The sequence below is a fragment of the Marmota marmota genome, unplaced genomic scaffold (assembly GCF_001458135.2).
Source record: "Marmota marmota marmota unplaced genomic scaffold, marMar, whole genome shotgun sequence".
In the NCBI taxonomy this organism is placed as follows: Eukaryota; Metazoa; Chordata; class Mammalia; order Rodentia; family Sciuridae; genus Marmota; species Marmota marmota.
In genome coordinates, this window is record NW_026000253.1 from 1,648,951 (window position 1) to 1,666,292 (window position 17,342).

At 42.1% G+C, this 17,342-nt stretch overlaps 1 protein-coding gene across 2 annotated transcripts; it reads right to left on the bottom strand.

Annotated features, from left to right (window-relative positions):
* Positions 1-3,601: 3,601 nt before the first annotated feature.
* Positions 3,602-7,199, bottom strand: Rbm3 (RNA binding motif protein 3). 2 transcript variants are annotated; one of them, XM_015506497.2, is made up of 7 exons: positions 7,042-7,199; positions 6,367-6,486; positions 6,033-6,139; positions 5,279-5,384; positions 5,085-5,178; positions 4,499-4,581; positions 3,602-4,186 (listed from the first exon to the last, which is right to left on the bottom strand). In XM_015506497.2, the coding sequence occupies exons 2-6, from the start codon at positions 6,467-6,469 to the stop codon at positions 4,524-4,526; spliced, it is 468 nt and encodes a 155-aa protein (XP_015361983.1). In that variant the 5' UTR covers positions 6,470-6,486; positions 7,042-7,199; the 3' UTR covers positions 3,602-4,186; positions 4,499-4,523. The 2 variants fall into 2 exon arrangements, with proteins under 2 accessions (XP_015361983.1, XP_015361982.1); XM_015506496.2 differs by having other exon boundaries at positions 4,499-4,584; positions 7,042-7,198.
* Between the last annotated feature and the right edge of the window lie 10,143 nt (positions 7,200-17,342).

Genomic DNA, 17,342 nt, shown 5'->3' on the forward strand with positions numbered 1-17,342 from the left:
CAGCAGGATCACAAGTTCAAAGCCAGCCTCAGCAACCTCAGTAATGCCCTAAGCAACATAGCAAGATCCTGTCACAAAATAAAAACAAAAGGGCTAGAGATGCATCTCAGTGGTAAAACACCCCTGGGGTCAATCCCCAGTACAAAAAAAAAAAAAATTTTAATTTGAAAAAAAGCTTTGTTCCTATACACTAACAACAAATTATCTGGAAATTAAGAAAATAATTACAGGTTTGGGGTAAAACTCCATTGCAAAGTGGGTATTCAGCATGTGCAAGGCCCTGAGTTCTAACCCCAACACCAAAACCAAAATGAAACAAAACAAACAAATAACACCTTTACAATAGCATTTTAAAAGAACTCTACCAGGGGCTGGGGCTGAGCCCAGCATGTATGAGGCACTGGGTTCGATTCTCAGTACCGCACATAAATAAATAAGGGTCTATCAACAACTAGGGAAAAAAAAAATTAAAAGAACTCTACCAAGGAGTGAAATACTTGCACAAAGAACTACATAATACTGATGAATTAAAGGAGACACAAATAAATGAAAAGACATTCCACATCCACGCATTAAAAAGATTTTATATTTTTCAAGCATCCATAAGCACCCAAAGCAGTCTGTATCAAAAACTCAATGGCAGGGCTGGGGATGTGGCTCAAGCGGTAGCGCGCTCGCCTGGCATGCGTGCGGCCCGGGTTCGATCCTCAGCACCACATACAAAGATGTTGTGTCCACTGAAAACTAAAAAATAAATATTAAAAAAAAATTCTCTCTCTCTCTCTCTCTCTTTAAAAAAAGAAAAAAAAATGGGGGCTGGGGTTGTAGCTCAGTGGTAGAACTCTTGCCCCTCATGCATGAGGCACTGGGTTCAATCCTCAGCTCCCCATAAAAATAAATAAAAGGTATTGTGTTCAATTAAAAAAATATTTAAAAAATACCTACTTTGGGGAGGGGCTTACTGGGGATTAAACTCAGAGGCACTTAACCACTGAGCCACATCCACAGCCCTATTTTGTATTTTATTTAGAGACAAGGTCTGAGTTGCTTAGTGCCTTGCTTTTGGTGAGGCTGGCTTTGGACTCACGTTCCTTCTGCCTCAGCCTGGTTGTTATCCCAGCATGTGCCACTACACCCGACTCAGATTTTTGTGCCCTGGTGGTTCTGTGTGTTAGCTGAGGAAAAAATGTAGCTGGGCCAGCAGTGGCAGGTATCTTGATAAGCAGGAATGAGTGGCAAAACACTTGTTACAAATGTTTATACATACCTTAACTATTCACCAAAACTTCTATAAACAGCTGTTTGTTTCCATAAAAATGTTTCCATATTACCTAATCCCAGAATGTGGACCAAAATATAGGGGCAATATCAGAGACCTAGTCTATTATAAACATTGTACATCTGACACAGTAACTAATTTGCGAAATGGGGACTAGTATTTTCATTTTGTGGATGTTGAAAGGGAAGCAGAGGAGAAATTAAGGTGCAAGATAGGGTCTGAAAACAATGATTTCTATCAAAGTAGGGTGGGGAGACAGGGCTTTGAATTTGAAAGCCATTGTGATTATTCTGAATCTTCAAAAGATCTTAGAGGAAGGCAGTGTTTAAAACAGTGGTAGTCAGCGGTACAGTGCTCCTATGTTCAATTCCCAGTACCCCCCCAAAAAAAGGTATTTATACCTATTATTTTTAGACTTTATGTGGTGCTTAAGATGGAACCCAGTGCCCCACATGTGCTAGGCAAGGGCTCTACCACTGAGCCACAACCTCAGTCCTGCACCAAGGTTTTTAAGAGGCAAGATCCAGGGACTGAAGTCTTTGCAAACCTTGAGAACCTTTGAGTGGGAATTTCTAGTTTCCGGGCGTGGGTTCTTGGCCAAATCAAAACAGGAGACTAAGAAGGGGCCTATAACATTAGCTATTTGAGGACAGGGGTGTCAGTGGTAGGGTACATGCTTGCCGAGTACAAAGACCTGGCTTCAATTCCAAAAACCAAAGAATGCGCATTCACTATTTGAAGACAGGAGTGTCAGTGGTAGGGTACATGCTTGTCGTGTACAAAGACTTGGCTTCAATTCCAAAAACCAAGAGTGTGGTGCTTTGAACCTCAACTCTGGAATTTTATTAGGGACTGTGGCAATAGAAAACTGCTGTGGTCCTTGGGCCTCCCACAGCTGAATTACCGTAATAATCTCCTGATATTCAGAAAGAACAGGTTGACAGCTGTTAATTCTGATCTATGAGGCTATTTGTGGTCTTTTTAATCCCACAGAGGAAATCATTTTGTTGCAGGAATATTTTGACTGATTACAGGTTCCTACCTTGGGTGACAATGGGGAAAAGAGGCAAATTTTCCCTCCTGAGGTAGGGAACAAAGTTTTCTCCCACCCTGGCCTACAAGAAAGTTAAGGGTTGTCTTCCTATCTCTCCCATCACATTAGCTCCCCACAGATGTCCATCATAGAATGCCTCCTTAGACCAAGTACCCACCTGGTGGGGGGGTTAGCCATAATGCCCCTAACCTGGGCCTGGCTCAGTAGGTGAGACAGAAGTCTGAGAAGTTCCTGAGTCTCCATCCACCTGCCAAAGCAAATTCATGACCATTTGGGTAGGAGGAAAAGGGTCCTTGGGTCTATCCCTACTAGCTGGGAGACCCAGGAAGAAGGCCTCTAGGACTGCGACTAACACAAGTCTCTACATCCTATTAATGAAAGAAGGAAGCTTAGTTTAACTAATGCCCTGGAAAGCATAATCTCATGGTATCTGGCTCAATACTGGTTGAATATAAGCCATGGGTATAACCAATTTTTCTGTTCTAAACACAAACCAATGAAGGACTAGAACCCATGGGGCCTTAATACAGTTACTAGAATCACAACTAAAGGGAGGGGGAGAAGCAAGGAATTGAAGCCAGCTAGATACAAAATCAGACTAAGAAAGGCCATCACCACCTTACACCCAGACACAACACCAGACAGAATCCATGCAAAAGAGCTTCCACTGTTCTGTCTTTATAACCCTCCACAGAAAATGTAAAATGCCCACGAGGCAAAGGCACTAGTTAAATGACTCTCCAAAGATCAAATTACCTGGGGAGTAGAAAAGCCCACATTTTAATCATGGAATATGAATCCATTCAAAGCTCTCAGACAGTTTTCAAATCAGGTTTCTTTCACCATGATAAGTTCAATACACCTCCCATAACCCCCACCATTTCAGAGGAAAAACTGGCATCTTTAGAGTTCATGTCTTGAGATTAGATGTATACATCCTCAGAACAACATTGTGAGAAGGGTACCCACTCAGAAGTCAGAGTCAAACCTATGAAAATTCTGATTAAATTTTGGGACCAAGAATCCACCTAAGGAAACCTAATTCCTTTCAGAAGGGGTTTTAGCTGTTATTCACCACACCTCATGCCTTAATATATACCAAAACCAACTCCAAACTTGACTAAATTTTGCTGTCTTCTACTCTTTTGGCAGTCTGTGCCCACCCCACCCTAAACCAAATTTTCTCCAAGACCCCTCCTCCTGACCTGCCTCCATTTTTTTAAATCTCCAAACTGGGTCGAGTAAGAAATAAACATTATCAATATCAATTTGTGTACAGGTTTCATAGTTTTAATCAGTTCTGTGAAGAATATCCTAAACACTACAAGAGACACAACAGAATATTTTTTCTTCCAGCATTAAAAAAAATGACATTCACAAACATTTTAAAGAGGCTTGTCTGTATAATCAGGGTGGTGATCTTGAATTTTAAGAAAAATTTACATGTTCTTGACACAGATTGTTTATAGATACATTTAGAAATTGCTTTCTAGTCATGATAAACATTGTGTACAAGTTTTTAAAATGCCCCAACTTTAGCTTTTAAAAAAAAATTAGTCTGGCTAAACTTTTCCTTTTGCCAGAAGCAATGATCCTGAGAGCCCAAACTAAAAACTTGGTAAAAAGAAAAATACCTGGGGGCCTAACAAATGTACTATAATTTGTCTTTAAATGAGAAAAAATTTTTTACACGGAGCTTTTTAAAAGGTCTTTTAACAAGCTACCTTGGGAGCTCAATTGAAAAATAGAAGTTGATGTACTAAAACAGATGTTTCAGCGCAGCTCCAAAAATCTTTATAAATACAGCGATTTGGAAGGACGATCCTGGATCAGAAGTGTTATTCCTTGTGTATCTGAGAACAGTAAGAAGGAGTAGAATTGTGATGGCAGAAGAAAATGAGCTGACAATATTCTCACCTCTATTTCCTCCATCCCTGAAAGAGTAGGATTACAGGAAATCCCTTTTCAGACCCCGTGCAAGTAGACTAGCCCTGACATGCACCTGAGAAGCAAGGGATGTCAAAGAATGATGTTTAGTGGGCTGGTTTGGTGAGATATGTGAGGGCAGTAGAAATGTTGAGCAGTCTAGCCAAAAGAAAAGATAAGAAGAACACAACAGGGTCTGCTGGGCATAGGTCTGCTTAGTGCAGATATTCAGGCCTCACCTACTTAACGTGTGCATGCCTCAACTCAGTTGTCATAATTGTCTCGATAATTTCCTCCTGAGTAGCGGTCATAGCCACCCTGGCTTCTGGGAAAAAACACATAATTGTTACACAGGAATGTATTCTACTCTGCAGATAATTTTCCAAAATTCACATTTTATAATATGCACCATAATGTAAACTTGTACAAAGAAGAATATGAAGCAACGAACATCATGTAGTAGGCAATTTGATGGCATTAACTTATACAGCACATAAAGTCACATTACATGTTAATGCAAGGGTTAAGCCATCAACATTTTTGTATTACCACTGACCATGTTACAATTATATGACCATACAATCAACATATCATACATAATCCAAGTTATGCATCATGGTTGTTTTTTTTCCTAAATATTTTTTAAGTTATAGATAGAAGCAACACCTTTATTTTATTTATTTTTATATAGTGCTGAGGATCGAACCTAATGCACTCTACCGCTGAGCCACAATCTTAACCCTCATTCTTATTTTTATTACCCACACTGCTGAACGCTTCAGGAGAGCAGCAGTCTCAGTGAATTCTTATCTTCTGGCTACCCACCTGCCACTATAGTCTCGGGACCGTCCGTATCCATATCCATATCCTCCAGGTCGACTGTCATACCGGCCACTCCCATAGCCCTGGTCCCCACCACCTAAGGCAGACAGAAAATATTTAAATGCCAATTGTTCAGACTTAAGTCACTAACATGTGGCTCTCCCCCTCACCTCATAATCAAACTCCACTGCACTTACCTCTAGAGTAGCTGCGACCACGCCCATGGGCCCCAAAGGCACCCCCTCTGGTGCCCCGGGCAGACTTGCCTGCATGGTCCACCCGGATCTGCCGACCATCCAGGGACTAGGTGTGGGAGGGAAGACACAAGGAGGATGGGTTGGCAGTCAGTCAGGGAAGTGGTGAGGAAAGAATGGGCATGGGCAGGTGGGCAAAAGAGCCCAGAAATTCCTGTTAGGCACCAGATTCTGGGTGCCATGTTCCAGAACAAGCTCCTCTGACCAGAATGGCTTCATCAGGAGCTACAGAAACCCACAAAATGACCTGAATCCACCGTGTTCCCCCTGCTACTACTTACATCTTGACTGAACTCAGGCTGAGTTCTCCTCCCCACTCCTCTAAGCTGCCCGACTATTAGGGCTAGACAGACACCTCTCTTGGTTTGAGGCTTCAGAGTCCATCCCAGAAGACTCACGAGGTCCTCTCCGGGCCAGGCCCACAGGTCTGCAGACTCTACTACCTAAGCCCAGGGCAGGTCAACCATCCACAGGTGGCTTCTCGGCCTCATGCAGGACCAGTCGTCGCCTCCCAGGCAGCCCGGCTCTGTCTGCCGCTGCCCTCCACCCCCTAGAACAGAAGGCAGTCACGCTCCTGTGAGTGGGCACTGCGGGGCTTCATAGCCGCGCTGCCCCTAGCAGACACAGAGGGAAAAATAGAAAGAATGGAGAAAGTGGCAGATGGGGACAGGGCCCCTCTGCAGGTAGGAGGCCTCACCTCTCCATTCATGGCTTTCATGGCATCTGAGGCATGTTCTGGATTGGTGAAGGTGATGAAGCCAAAACCCCGGGATCGCTGAGTCTCCCGGTCCTTGACAACAACCACTAAAAAAGGGAGAGGAAACAAAGATCAGTCAATACATGAAAGGGTTAAGTGGTAAGCACTGGCCTGAAAAAGGAGATAAAGAGAATGGATTCCCCCACCAATTCTCCATGTTCTCAATCCTAGAGAAACAAAGAAGAAGTGCTGACATTTCTCCTAAGTTTCCATGAAACACAAGGGTGCCAGAGATACTTTCAGCAACCCTTTGTGGATCCGGCCCACGTCTCACCCTCAGAAATAGGCCCAAAGCTGCTGAAGTGGTCTTCCAGCGCCTGCTCATCAGTATTGAAGTTGAGTCCTCCCACGAACAGCTTCCCTTCTTCAGAAGACATGGCAGTGAATTTGAGTCCTGCAGGGAGAGTTTGGGGTGGAAAAAAGTGAAGGTGCTAGAAGTAAAAGACGTTGGAGAAGTGAGAAAAAAGAGTGAAAGGCAGAACAGAACATAGACAAGAGGATGGCAAAAAGGCGGGAAATCTACAAGTACAGTTGAGCGCGGACATTTGGGGCCGCCAGAGCGCATGCCCATTACATGCTACGCCGCCACGCCCGTCATTTTGTGCTGTTGCGCAGGCCCAGTACATCCTTGCATTCCCTCCGCGCCCGCAGAACAAGATGGCGGCGGTCACGTGGAAAAACGGGGACAGCAAGTCGGCTGTCACGCAGCCGCTGCGGACACCTAAGCTGCCAGTCCCGCCCGGTATCCCTGGCATTGAAGACACAGAGAGCCAACCTCCCACCAACCAAGAGGTTGAACCTCAGAGCCTGGGACCCGCCTATCCCAGAAAAAAACAAGCCTACGTGTCAAGCAGCCGCTAATCTCCTCACTCGGGTCCTCCGGAGATGCCGGCATGGCGCACGTAAGTGAGGTGAGGAGCAGCCTCTCCTCAGGACCTACGCTACTTACCTGGAAATTGAAAAGTAAAAGCGCTGGAGAGACAGGAAGCTCTGAGGAGCAGGAAGAATAGGGAGGCTGCCGCGCGGGAAGACGCTTGATAAAGCAGACGTATATGGACACGTCACGGAACGCCCTTCCAGCGCGCTTTGGCGTGCGTGCTCATTGGCTGAGGCCAGCGTTGGGGGGTGGTGGAGAGGAAAGGACGGCAGAGCAAAGGGAACAGTCACCCCGCGGACTTCCGCAAGTGAAGGGGACCTTTGTGCAGTTGGTATACCCTGATGTCAGCACCCCACCCCCACCAACTGAACAGTTTTCATTCCGTAAACGCGTGAAACTTCTCCCTCTCAATCCCTTTCCGTTTATGACGTCATCCTCACCACCCTGATGTCATTTCCCCCATTGCATCTGAGGTCCTGCACGCTATTGCACTAGATCTCTGCCAACATAATTAATGTCCTCTAATGTCTTATTTACTTTCAAGACCTTTGACCACATATCCATGAAGAACTTGATGTTTGGTCTTCCACTGTCCCTGAAGCATCATACTTTTTGGTCCTTGATGATTTTCTGGGTGCCTGACCCTGGTCCCTTTATTTTCTCCTCTGTGCCCAACAACTAGCTGCCTGTCAGGGACTCCTCTCCCTGTTTTCATCCTTCTCAACTCTGGCTTCAGCTCTCATCCTTATCTGACTGCCCACTTAAGCCAGATTTGATTTTCTCATCAGTAGATTGCCTGAGATGTGTTCTGCAAAACATGCTTTTTCCTAACTTAAGGGGGTGTAAATCCCAATCCACAGAATGAATTTTAGGGTCACTCAGGGTACTGAGCATTTGCCCCGTAGAATGGACTTTCACAATATGCAATGAACTATAAAGCAAATATTGTCCCAGCCTGCTGCCCGCAGTTTGGTCTTGTCATGCCTTCAGTGTCTAAGCTACCTTTACAAGGGATGGATTTAACAGTCTTCATTTCTGAGTTCCTATCAATGGAGAGTGAGTTAGTTTTCCTACAGATACTCTGATCTTTATCCATACAATGAATGTGTCTATCCTTCCAAAGGCCTGCCCCCGACATAACCTAGATTTTTTAAGCTTCAGAGTACATACTATGCTACTTATCCATATACCTATTGGGCCTATTCCCCTACTTCTCTTATTATTGATTTCAGGAGTTCCTCATATAGTCTAATTATTAATCCTTTTAAGTGTTGAAAATTGTAAAAATCATTCTCCCTCTATGGCATTTGTGTTATTCAGTGGTATCTTTAGTTGAATAAAGATCTTTAATATTGATATAATCAATTTTCCTTGGATGATGAGTGCTCCTCCACCCCATTCCTCGCCCAGGCACTTATGCTTATGGGTACTCTACCATTGAGCTACATTGCCAGCCCTGGTCTGTGCTTTTAAAGAAATCCTTCACTTCCTCTAGGACACAAAGATGTTCTCCTAGTTTCTTCTATTAACTTTATAATTTTAGATTTAAAGTCTTTAATCCTTGTATGTGATATGAGATAGAGATCCTGTTTTAGGGCTGGGGATACAGCACAATAGTAGAGCATTTGCTTAGCATAGGCAAGGCCTTGGATTCAATCCCCAACACTACAAAGGGAAGGAAAGAGAGAGAGAGATATGAGAGATGCCTAGTTTTATTTTTTTCCCATGTCATTGAGCCAGATGTGCTATCACATTTACTAAGCAATCTGTCAAATTCTCCTGTGTGTGTGTGTGTGTGTGTGTGTCCATCTCTATCATATATTAAGATGTGTAAATATATAACTCTGTTGCTGAGCTGTTTTTTTCTCTTCCATTGGTCTAGTTGTCAGCTCTTGAACCGACATTTTCTTTCTTAAATGATTAGGACTTTAGTTTGTAGCAACGTCTCCATGTTAACTTACTTTTGGAGGTTGCCTTAGCTATCCATGATCATTTAGTATTCTAAATTCTTTGTGTGTGTGTGTGTGTGTGTGTGTGTGCGCGTGCGCGCATGAGATACACTGGGGATTGAACCCAGGGCACTCTTCCACTGAGCTACACATCAATCTTTTTTATTTTATTATGAGACAGGTTCTCATTAAGTTGCCCTGGCTGGCCCCAAACATGCCATCCTCCTACCTCAGCCTCTCAAGTAGTTGAGATTTCAGGTGGGTTCCACCATGCTAGGCTAGTATTCTAAGTTTCTAATGGAAGTTTATTGTAGCTCAAAAAAAGTAATAAAATTTTTACTGGGATTGCATTGAATGTATAGATTTGTGGACAAGTATCTTCATAATAATATTAGCTGTTTGGGGTGTTAAGTATCACATGCTGATACTGCTTCTGTCAAGAGTTGGCACCTAGGAACCAGGTGAGGTGGTACATGTCTGTAATCCCAGTGACCCAAGAGGCTGAGAAGCAGGAGGTTTGCAAGTTCCAGAAGAGCCTGGGCAACTTAGTGAGACCTGTCTCAAAAAAGCAAAAAGGTGGGGCTGGGGATGTGGCTCAAGCGGTAGCGCGCTCGCCTGGCATGCGTGCGGCCCGGGTTCGATCCTCAGCACCACATACAAACAAAGATGTTGTGTCCACTGAAAACTGAAAAATAAATATTGAAATTCTCTCTCTCTTCTCTCTCTCTCTCCCTCCCTCTCTCTTTCTTTAAAAAAAAAAAAGTAAAAAGGTCTAGGTATGTAGCTAAGTGTTAGAGCACCCCTGGGTTCAATCTCTGGTACTGGAAAAAATAAAGAGAGAGAGTCTAATTCCCTTCCCCGTGAGTGTGGCCTGGATTTCCTGACTTAATTGTAATGTATAGAATGAGGCAAAAGTGATAGTGTGTCACTTTAAAAATTAGGCCATAACAGGAATCTCAGCTTCCTGCTCCCAACCCCCAAGGAAGATTGCTCATTCTGTGGGACATTAGCTGGTACATCTTAATCAGTCCTATAGAGGGGCTCTGGTGGCAAGGACCTGAGGCCTCTTTCCAACAGCAATGTGAGTAGGCCTTCTTCCAAGCTTGAAATGACTACAGTTCTGCCTGACATTCTGTCAGCAATCTCAGGAGAGATTCTGAGAGAGAACTACCCAAGCCACTCCTGGAATCCTGACTCTCTAAAACCATGGGACATACTTCATTCATTCATTCACTCACTCATTTTTGATACTAGGGATTGAACCCAGGGGCGCTTTACCCTGAGATACATCCTCAACCCTTTTCATTTGTTTTTAAAGAGAGAGAGAGAGAGAAATTTTTAATATTTATCTTTTAGTTTTTGATGGACAGAACATCTTTATTTTACTTTTATGTGGTGCTGAGGATTGAACCCAGCGCCCTGCACATGCCAGGCGAGCATGCTACCGCTTGAGCCACATCCCCAGCCCTTCATTTTTTATTTAGAGACAGGGCCTCACTAAGTGATCCTCCTTAGGATCACTTAGGCTGTGATCCTCCAGCCTCAGCCTCCTGAGTCACTGGGATTACAGGTATGCACACCTGGCATGTTTTTTTTCCTTTTTTTTTTTTTTTGGGTAGTGGTATTGGGGATTGACCCAGGGCCTCATATGTTCTGGACAAGCACTCTTTCAATGAGCTACACCCCCAGTCCACGTTTATTTTTTGTTTTGTTTTGTTTTTTAAAACAATAAGTTTTGGAATAATTTGTTACCCACAGATAACTAAAACCTCAGTAAAATCTTCCCAGCAGAGCATGACATGTCTCTCCTTAGCTGAGTGAGGTAGTGCATACCCGCCTGTAATTTCAGCAAGTTGGGAGGTTGATATGGGAGGATGACAAGTTCAAGTCCAGCCTCAGCCATTTAGCAAGGTCCTAGGGAACTTAGCAAGACTCTGTCTCAAAATAATAAATTAAAAATAAATAAATAAATAAGTAGATAAATGTATGTTTGTCATTGTATTCAGATCATCTTTCTATTACAGTTTAACCTTTTTCTTTTTCTTTCTTTCTTTCTTTTTTTTTTTTTTTTTGAGACAGTGTCTCTCTATATTGCCCAGGCTGGCCTCAAGCATGTCATCCTCCTGCTTCAGGCTTCCAAGTAACTAGGATTACAACTGTGTGACACCTTGCCCAGCTTTAGATTTTTCTTTTTTAATAAAGGTCTTTTGTATTGGTTAAGTGCATTCCTAGTTACTTTATTTTTTATTGCTTATTGATAGTGTAGAGAAATGTTTTTGATTTGTGTAGGTTGACCTTGTATCTGCAGGCCTCATTGAACTCTCCTTAGTCCTATTACTTTTTCTCATATCATTTGCAAATTAGTTTTATCATTTTTTTCTACAATTTATACTTAATTTATTTTTCTTTCCTTATAGCATTAACCAGGATTTTTTTAAAAAATAGTTTTTTAGATGTTGATGGGCCTTTATTTTATTCATTTATTTGTATGGGATGCTAAGAATCTAACCCAGTGCCTCACACATGCTAGGCAAGTGCACTACCACTGAGCCACAATCCCAGCCCCACATTAACCAGTTTTATATTAGAGTATTGAGAAGGACTATTCTTTCCTTGTTCACTTGTTAACTGGAAAATGCACTTAAATTTCTATAGTAGAGGCATGGAGTGTGGCTCAGTGTTAGAGTGCTTGTCTATCATGCAGGCAGCTCTGGATACCATCCCCAGCACTCCCCCAAACCAGCTCCCCCCAAAAGAAAATTTTACTAGGCATTTTTGCTCTAAGTTTTTGCTGTGTTACCTTCATCAAGTTAAGGAGGTACTCGTTTGCTAGTTATTTTCCTTCTTAATATCATAATCATGTATTGAACCTAATTAAATCCTTTGCTGCTTTGAGATGATCATATGATTTTCTCTGTTAATAATGTGGTAAATTATATTCACAAATTTTCTAATTTGGATCATGTTTGCATTCTAGGATATATGCTCTCTTTTTTTTTCAAATGCACTGTTTAGCAAGGTGTGATGGTGCACACCTGTAATCCCCAGCTACTTTACAGTCTGAGGCAGGAGAATCACAAGTTCGAGGCCAGCTTCAAAAATTTAGCAAGGCCCTAAGCAACTTAGTGAGATTTTTGTCCCAAAAATTTTTAAAAAGGGCTGGAGATGTAACTTTGTGGTTAAGCACCCTGGTACCCCCTCCCCCCACAAAAAAAGGGCTGGGTATGGCTCAGTGCTAAGTGCCTAGCACAGAAAAGACAAGGCCCTGGGTTCAATCCCCAGTGCCCCCAGAAGAAACAAAACCAATTCAAACAAAAACCCTGTTGAGGGGCTGGGGTTGTGGCTCAGAGGTAGAGTGCTCGCCTACCATGTGTGAGACACTGGGTTCAATCCTCAGCACCACATTAAACTAAAATAAAGATATTGTGTCCACCTATAACTGAAAAAATAAATATTAAAAAAAAACTGTTGAGGGACTAGGAATATAGCTCAGTTGGTAGAGTGCTTGCCTCGCATGCACAAGGCCATGGGTTTAATTCCCAGCACTCCCACACATACACAAAGAAACCAACCCTGTTGAATTTGGGTGGCTAATATCTTATTAGAATTTTTGTATCTATTTTCAGAAGTGAAATGGTTATGTAACTTTATTAAATTATCTTATGTGCTTTTAGAATCAAGATTATCCTAGCCTCATAAATTGAGCTGGGCAGCTTTTGTTCTTTTCCTATTTTCTGGAATGATTTGTATAAAATTGGAACTAAGAGTTCCTGGAAAGTTTGAGAAAACTACCAAATGCAAAATATCTGGATCTGGGACCCAAAGTATTTCATTACAATGAGATAGAGTGCCTTTGACTACCATTTTAAGTTTTCTGAGAAAGTATTGTTATATGTAAGTTTTCTCTTTGCTTTTATATCTAGTTAAACACACTTAACTTTTTTTTCTGGAAACTTTGCCTTTTGTTTTTTGAATCATGTTAACTTAAAACATTAGCCTCTTTTGTGTGGGCAATTTTTTTTTTTTAACACTGGGGACAAGGTAGAACCCCAGGGCCTTCACAAACCAGGCAAGTACTGTACTGTGGAGTTCCAACTCCAACCAGAAAAGCAACTTTTTATTTATTTAAACTTTACTATTTATTTAGTTTGCAGTACTGGGAATTGAACCCCGGGGTACTCCACCACTGAGCTACATCCCCAGCCCATTTTATTTATTTATTTTTTAAATTTTGAGTCAGGGTCTTGCTAAGTTGTTTAGGGCCTTGCTAAGTTGCTGAGATTGGCCTCAAACTTGTTTGCCATCTTCCTGCCTCAGCCTCCCAGTCACTGGGATTACAGGAGTGAGCCACTGAACCTGGCTTTTATTTTTCATTTTGCTATCCAGGTCTCAGTAAGTTTCTGAAGCTGGCCTTGAATTTAATATTCTCTTGCCTCAGCCTCTTGAGTCATTGGGATTACAGATGTGCACCATCATGCCCAGCTCCCAACTTTTGATTTGAATGCTTAGATCATATTTTTAAATCTTTCTTCTTTCCTGATGAATTGATAAATGTATTTAAAACTGTACCTTTTGTCCTCTTAACTAACTTTGCTGTGTCCCACAAATCTTCAGATTTTTTTTCTTTTTCTTTCTTTCTTTTTTCTTTTCTTTTTTTTTTTTTTTTGGCACTGAGGCTTAAATCCAGGGGCTCTTTACCACTGAGCCAGCCTCAAAATTTTAGTGGCCTCAAAAATTCAGCCACTTTTTATTTTTTATTTCAAAACAAGTTCTCACTACGTTGCTGAGACTAGTCTTAACTTGTGTTCCTCCTCCCTCAGCCTCCGAGTCACTAAGATAACAGGTGTGTGTGTGTGTGTATACTGGGGTGCTAGGGATTAAACACAGGGGTGCTTAACCACTGAGCCACATCCCTGGCCCATTTTCAGTATTTTAATATTTTTTTTTTAAAGAGAGAGTGAGAGACAGAGAGTAAAGAGAGAATTTTTTAATATTTATTTTCTTTTAGTTATCGGCGGGCACAGCATCTTTGTATGTGGTGCTGAGGATCGAACCTGGGCCGCACGCATGCCAGGCGAGCGCGCTACCGCTTGAGCCACATCCCCAGCCCCATTTTCATATTTTATTAGAGATAGAATCTCACTGAGTTGCTTAGGTTCTTGCTAAATTGCTGAGGCTGTGTGAATGGCCTTAGGCCTGAGCCTATACAACTCCAGTTTAAAAATTCCTGGTTGAAACAAGCAGTCTCACCAGGCACGCTTAACAGAGCCCTCCAGTATGGCCTGCAGGCATAAACAAATCACTTCTCCCCACCCTGATAATCTCAGAATAAGCCTCTGGCAGATAAGAAGGAAAGGCCTCAGATAAGAGGGAAAGGCGCCTGATAAGAGGGAAAGGCGAAAAGATCAGGGTGTGGACCACCAGACCAGATGTTTTAACCCCAGGGTAAACAATGTCATCAGGAGATCCAGTGGCAGCTGATAAGGACTGAAAGGGGGGTCTAAAATCCCCAAATTTGGTACAAATAATAAAGCAAATGAAAGACTTTCAGCCAGCCAATACTGATGCCCTCCCGCTGAGGGCCTGATGAGGACCTGGACTGACATCCCAACACTTTTCATCATTTGGTGATCTTTTGCCTCTTCCTCACCGCTCTCAAACTCTACAGCCACATCTAGACCCTAATGAGAGCTGCAACTTCTCTCTATGACCCTCTCCTCAGCCAGCTGTCAGCTCCACCCCAGGAGAAGCCTGCCTTGGTTCCTGATCTGATCACCGCCATCTGAGTAAGGGTGCATCTGTAGGATTTAAAACCTAAGGCTTGATATTTTTTTGTGTGTTTTTTTTAAGAGAGAGAGAGAGAGAGAGAGAGAGAAAATTTTTAAATATTTACTTTTCAGTTTTCGGTGGACACAACATCTTTAGTTTATGTGGTGCTGAGGATAGAACTCAGGGCCTCATACCTGTGAGGCAAGCGCTCTAACATGGAGCTCCAGCTCCAGCCCAGGATTGTCATTTTCTTCATTAAGAACCTATAGAGTGAAATTGTATGGAGTGATTTGAGTGAATAAAGTATTGAAAAGGGCAGAAGCACTTGGACATTCTTTATTTCTCCCCCGGGACTGCATAAATTTCACCTTTTGCCCATTGCAACAGCCTGGTCTTGAACTTTCAATCTTCCTGCTGCCTCCCAAATTGCTGGGATTATAGGCTTGAGCCACCTTGCCTGGCTTTTTTTTTTTTTTTTAAGGCACCAGGGATTGAACCCAGGGTTGCTTAACCACTGAACCACATCCCCAGCCCTTTTTTGTATTTTACTTAGAGACAAGGTTTCACTGAGTTGCTTAGGGCCTTGATAAGTTGCTGAGGCTGGCTTTGAACTTTTGATCCTCCTGCCTCAGCCTCCCAAGCAGCTGGGGTCCCTATCATTTTATGTATATATTTCTTAAATTCATATATGATTCCTTCTTTCATCCGAGGGTTATTTAGTAATGTTAGCTACCCAAAATTGGGAGTCATTTTTTAGCTGCTCCTGTTAATTGTACTACATATGGTCAGCGAACATGCTTAATATAAACTTTGTGTATGGTACTGGGCCTTGAACCCATGGCCTTGTGTGTGCTAGGAAAGTTCTCTATTACTGACCTACCCACCTTGTTTTGAATATTGATACTTATTTATTGAGGTCTTCTTTGTGCCCTAACATGATTTACTTCTGTAATTGTTAACTGTAAACATAAAAGGAGTCTTCTCCATTTATTAAGTGGAGGGTTTAAAAAACATTTTAGTTGTAGATGGACATAATACCTTTATTTATTTATGTGGTGCTAAGGATCAAATCCAGTACCTCACACGTGCCAGGCAAGTGCTCTACCACTGAGTCACAACCCTAGCTCCAAGTGGAGGGTTTTATATATAGTACATATATGTAAATACATACCTATGTAATGTATATCAACATAAAAATTCAGAACAAATATATATATACATATGTATATGTATAAATGTATGTACATATGTATGTGTGTGTGTATACATATTTCAAGCTTAAAAATGTATTATCCAGGGCTTCCTAGGAATATACATGTTTATGGCACACATATCTGGTGTTCAATATATGGTGTTCAATTCTATATTAGCTATTAGGATGGCCATCTCAGCTTTCTTTGGTCTTTTATTATCTACTCTATCTTTTCTTCATCCTTTCACATTGAACATTTCTAAATTCCAAATATTTGTGTGTATGTGTACTGTTGGACTTTTCTTATTTTAATCCAGTGATGGTCTCTGTTTTATATATATATATTTGTAATTACTATTATGAGGACTCAATTCTGACATCTCATTTCATGTTCTCCACTTACAATATATACTTTGCTTCTTTTTCCTTTTTTTTTTTTTTTTTTTGGTACCGGGGATTGAACTCAGGGGCACTCAACCACTGAGCCACATCCCCAGCCCTATTTTATTATTTATTTAGAGACAGAGTCTCACTGAGTTGCTTAGCACCTCGCTTTTGCAGAGGCTGGCTTTGAACTTGTGATCCTCCTGCCTCAGCCTCCTGAGCCGCTGGGATTACAGGCATGTGCCACCATGCCCACCATTTCTTTCTACCATCAAACACATACCTTAAATTTTGGAGGGTCTTTTTACAATCTTTTTCCTGTTTTATATTCTGATATTATCTGTCATTTTTTAAATTTAATTAAAAGTCTTCTGTCTGTTCCATTACTTCTGCTTCAGATATTGTTACCTAGTGCAATAGCCAGCCTCTATTATAGTCCTCAGTGGTTCCTCCTATATGTGGTCCCCTCCCATGTTTTACTAGAGTTGGTCTATATGACCCATTTAAATGTAACAGAAATGATGTTATTTCTGAGAAAAAGTCGTAATAGGCATTGTGTCTTGACTTGGTCATGGTCTCTTGCCCGCTTGCTCAGATCACATGTTGTGAGGAGCCCCGGAAGAGCATCAAGTGGTGAGAAACTGAAGCCTCCTGCCAACAGAGCCATGTGGAAGTGGGTCCACTAGCCAAGTCAGGCCTCCAGCTTAATGCAGTCCTGGCTGACAAACTGAAATCTCAGGAGTGGCCCTGAATCAAAACTACCCAGATAAGCTGCTCCTCAGATTCCTGACCCTCAGAAACTGTGAGATAAATAAATCCTTGTTGTTTTAAGCTGATGCCCCTCATTCTCTGGCATCATTGTCCAGTGGAACAACTTCTGTCCAGAACCTAGCACAACTAAGCCATGATGTATGGACCCCAGTTATCTCACCCACTGTCTTCCATGTCCGCTGTAGAGGATAGCACCCAGCCTGAGAGAACCCTACCTTCTGAGAAGTGGGCAAAAGGACCTGCTTTTGATGACTATCCTCCAAATAAACAGGTGAATTCTTTTAGGGCCGGATTTTAATGGTGCTTGA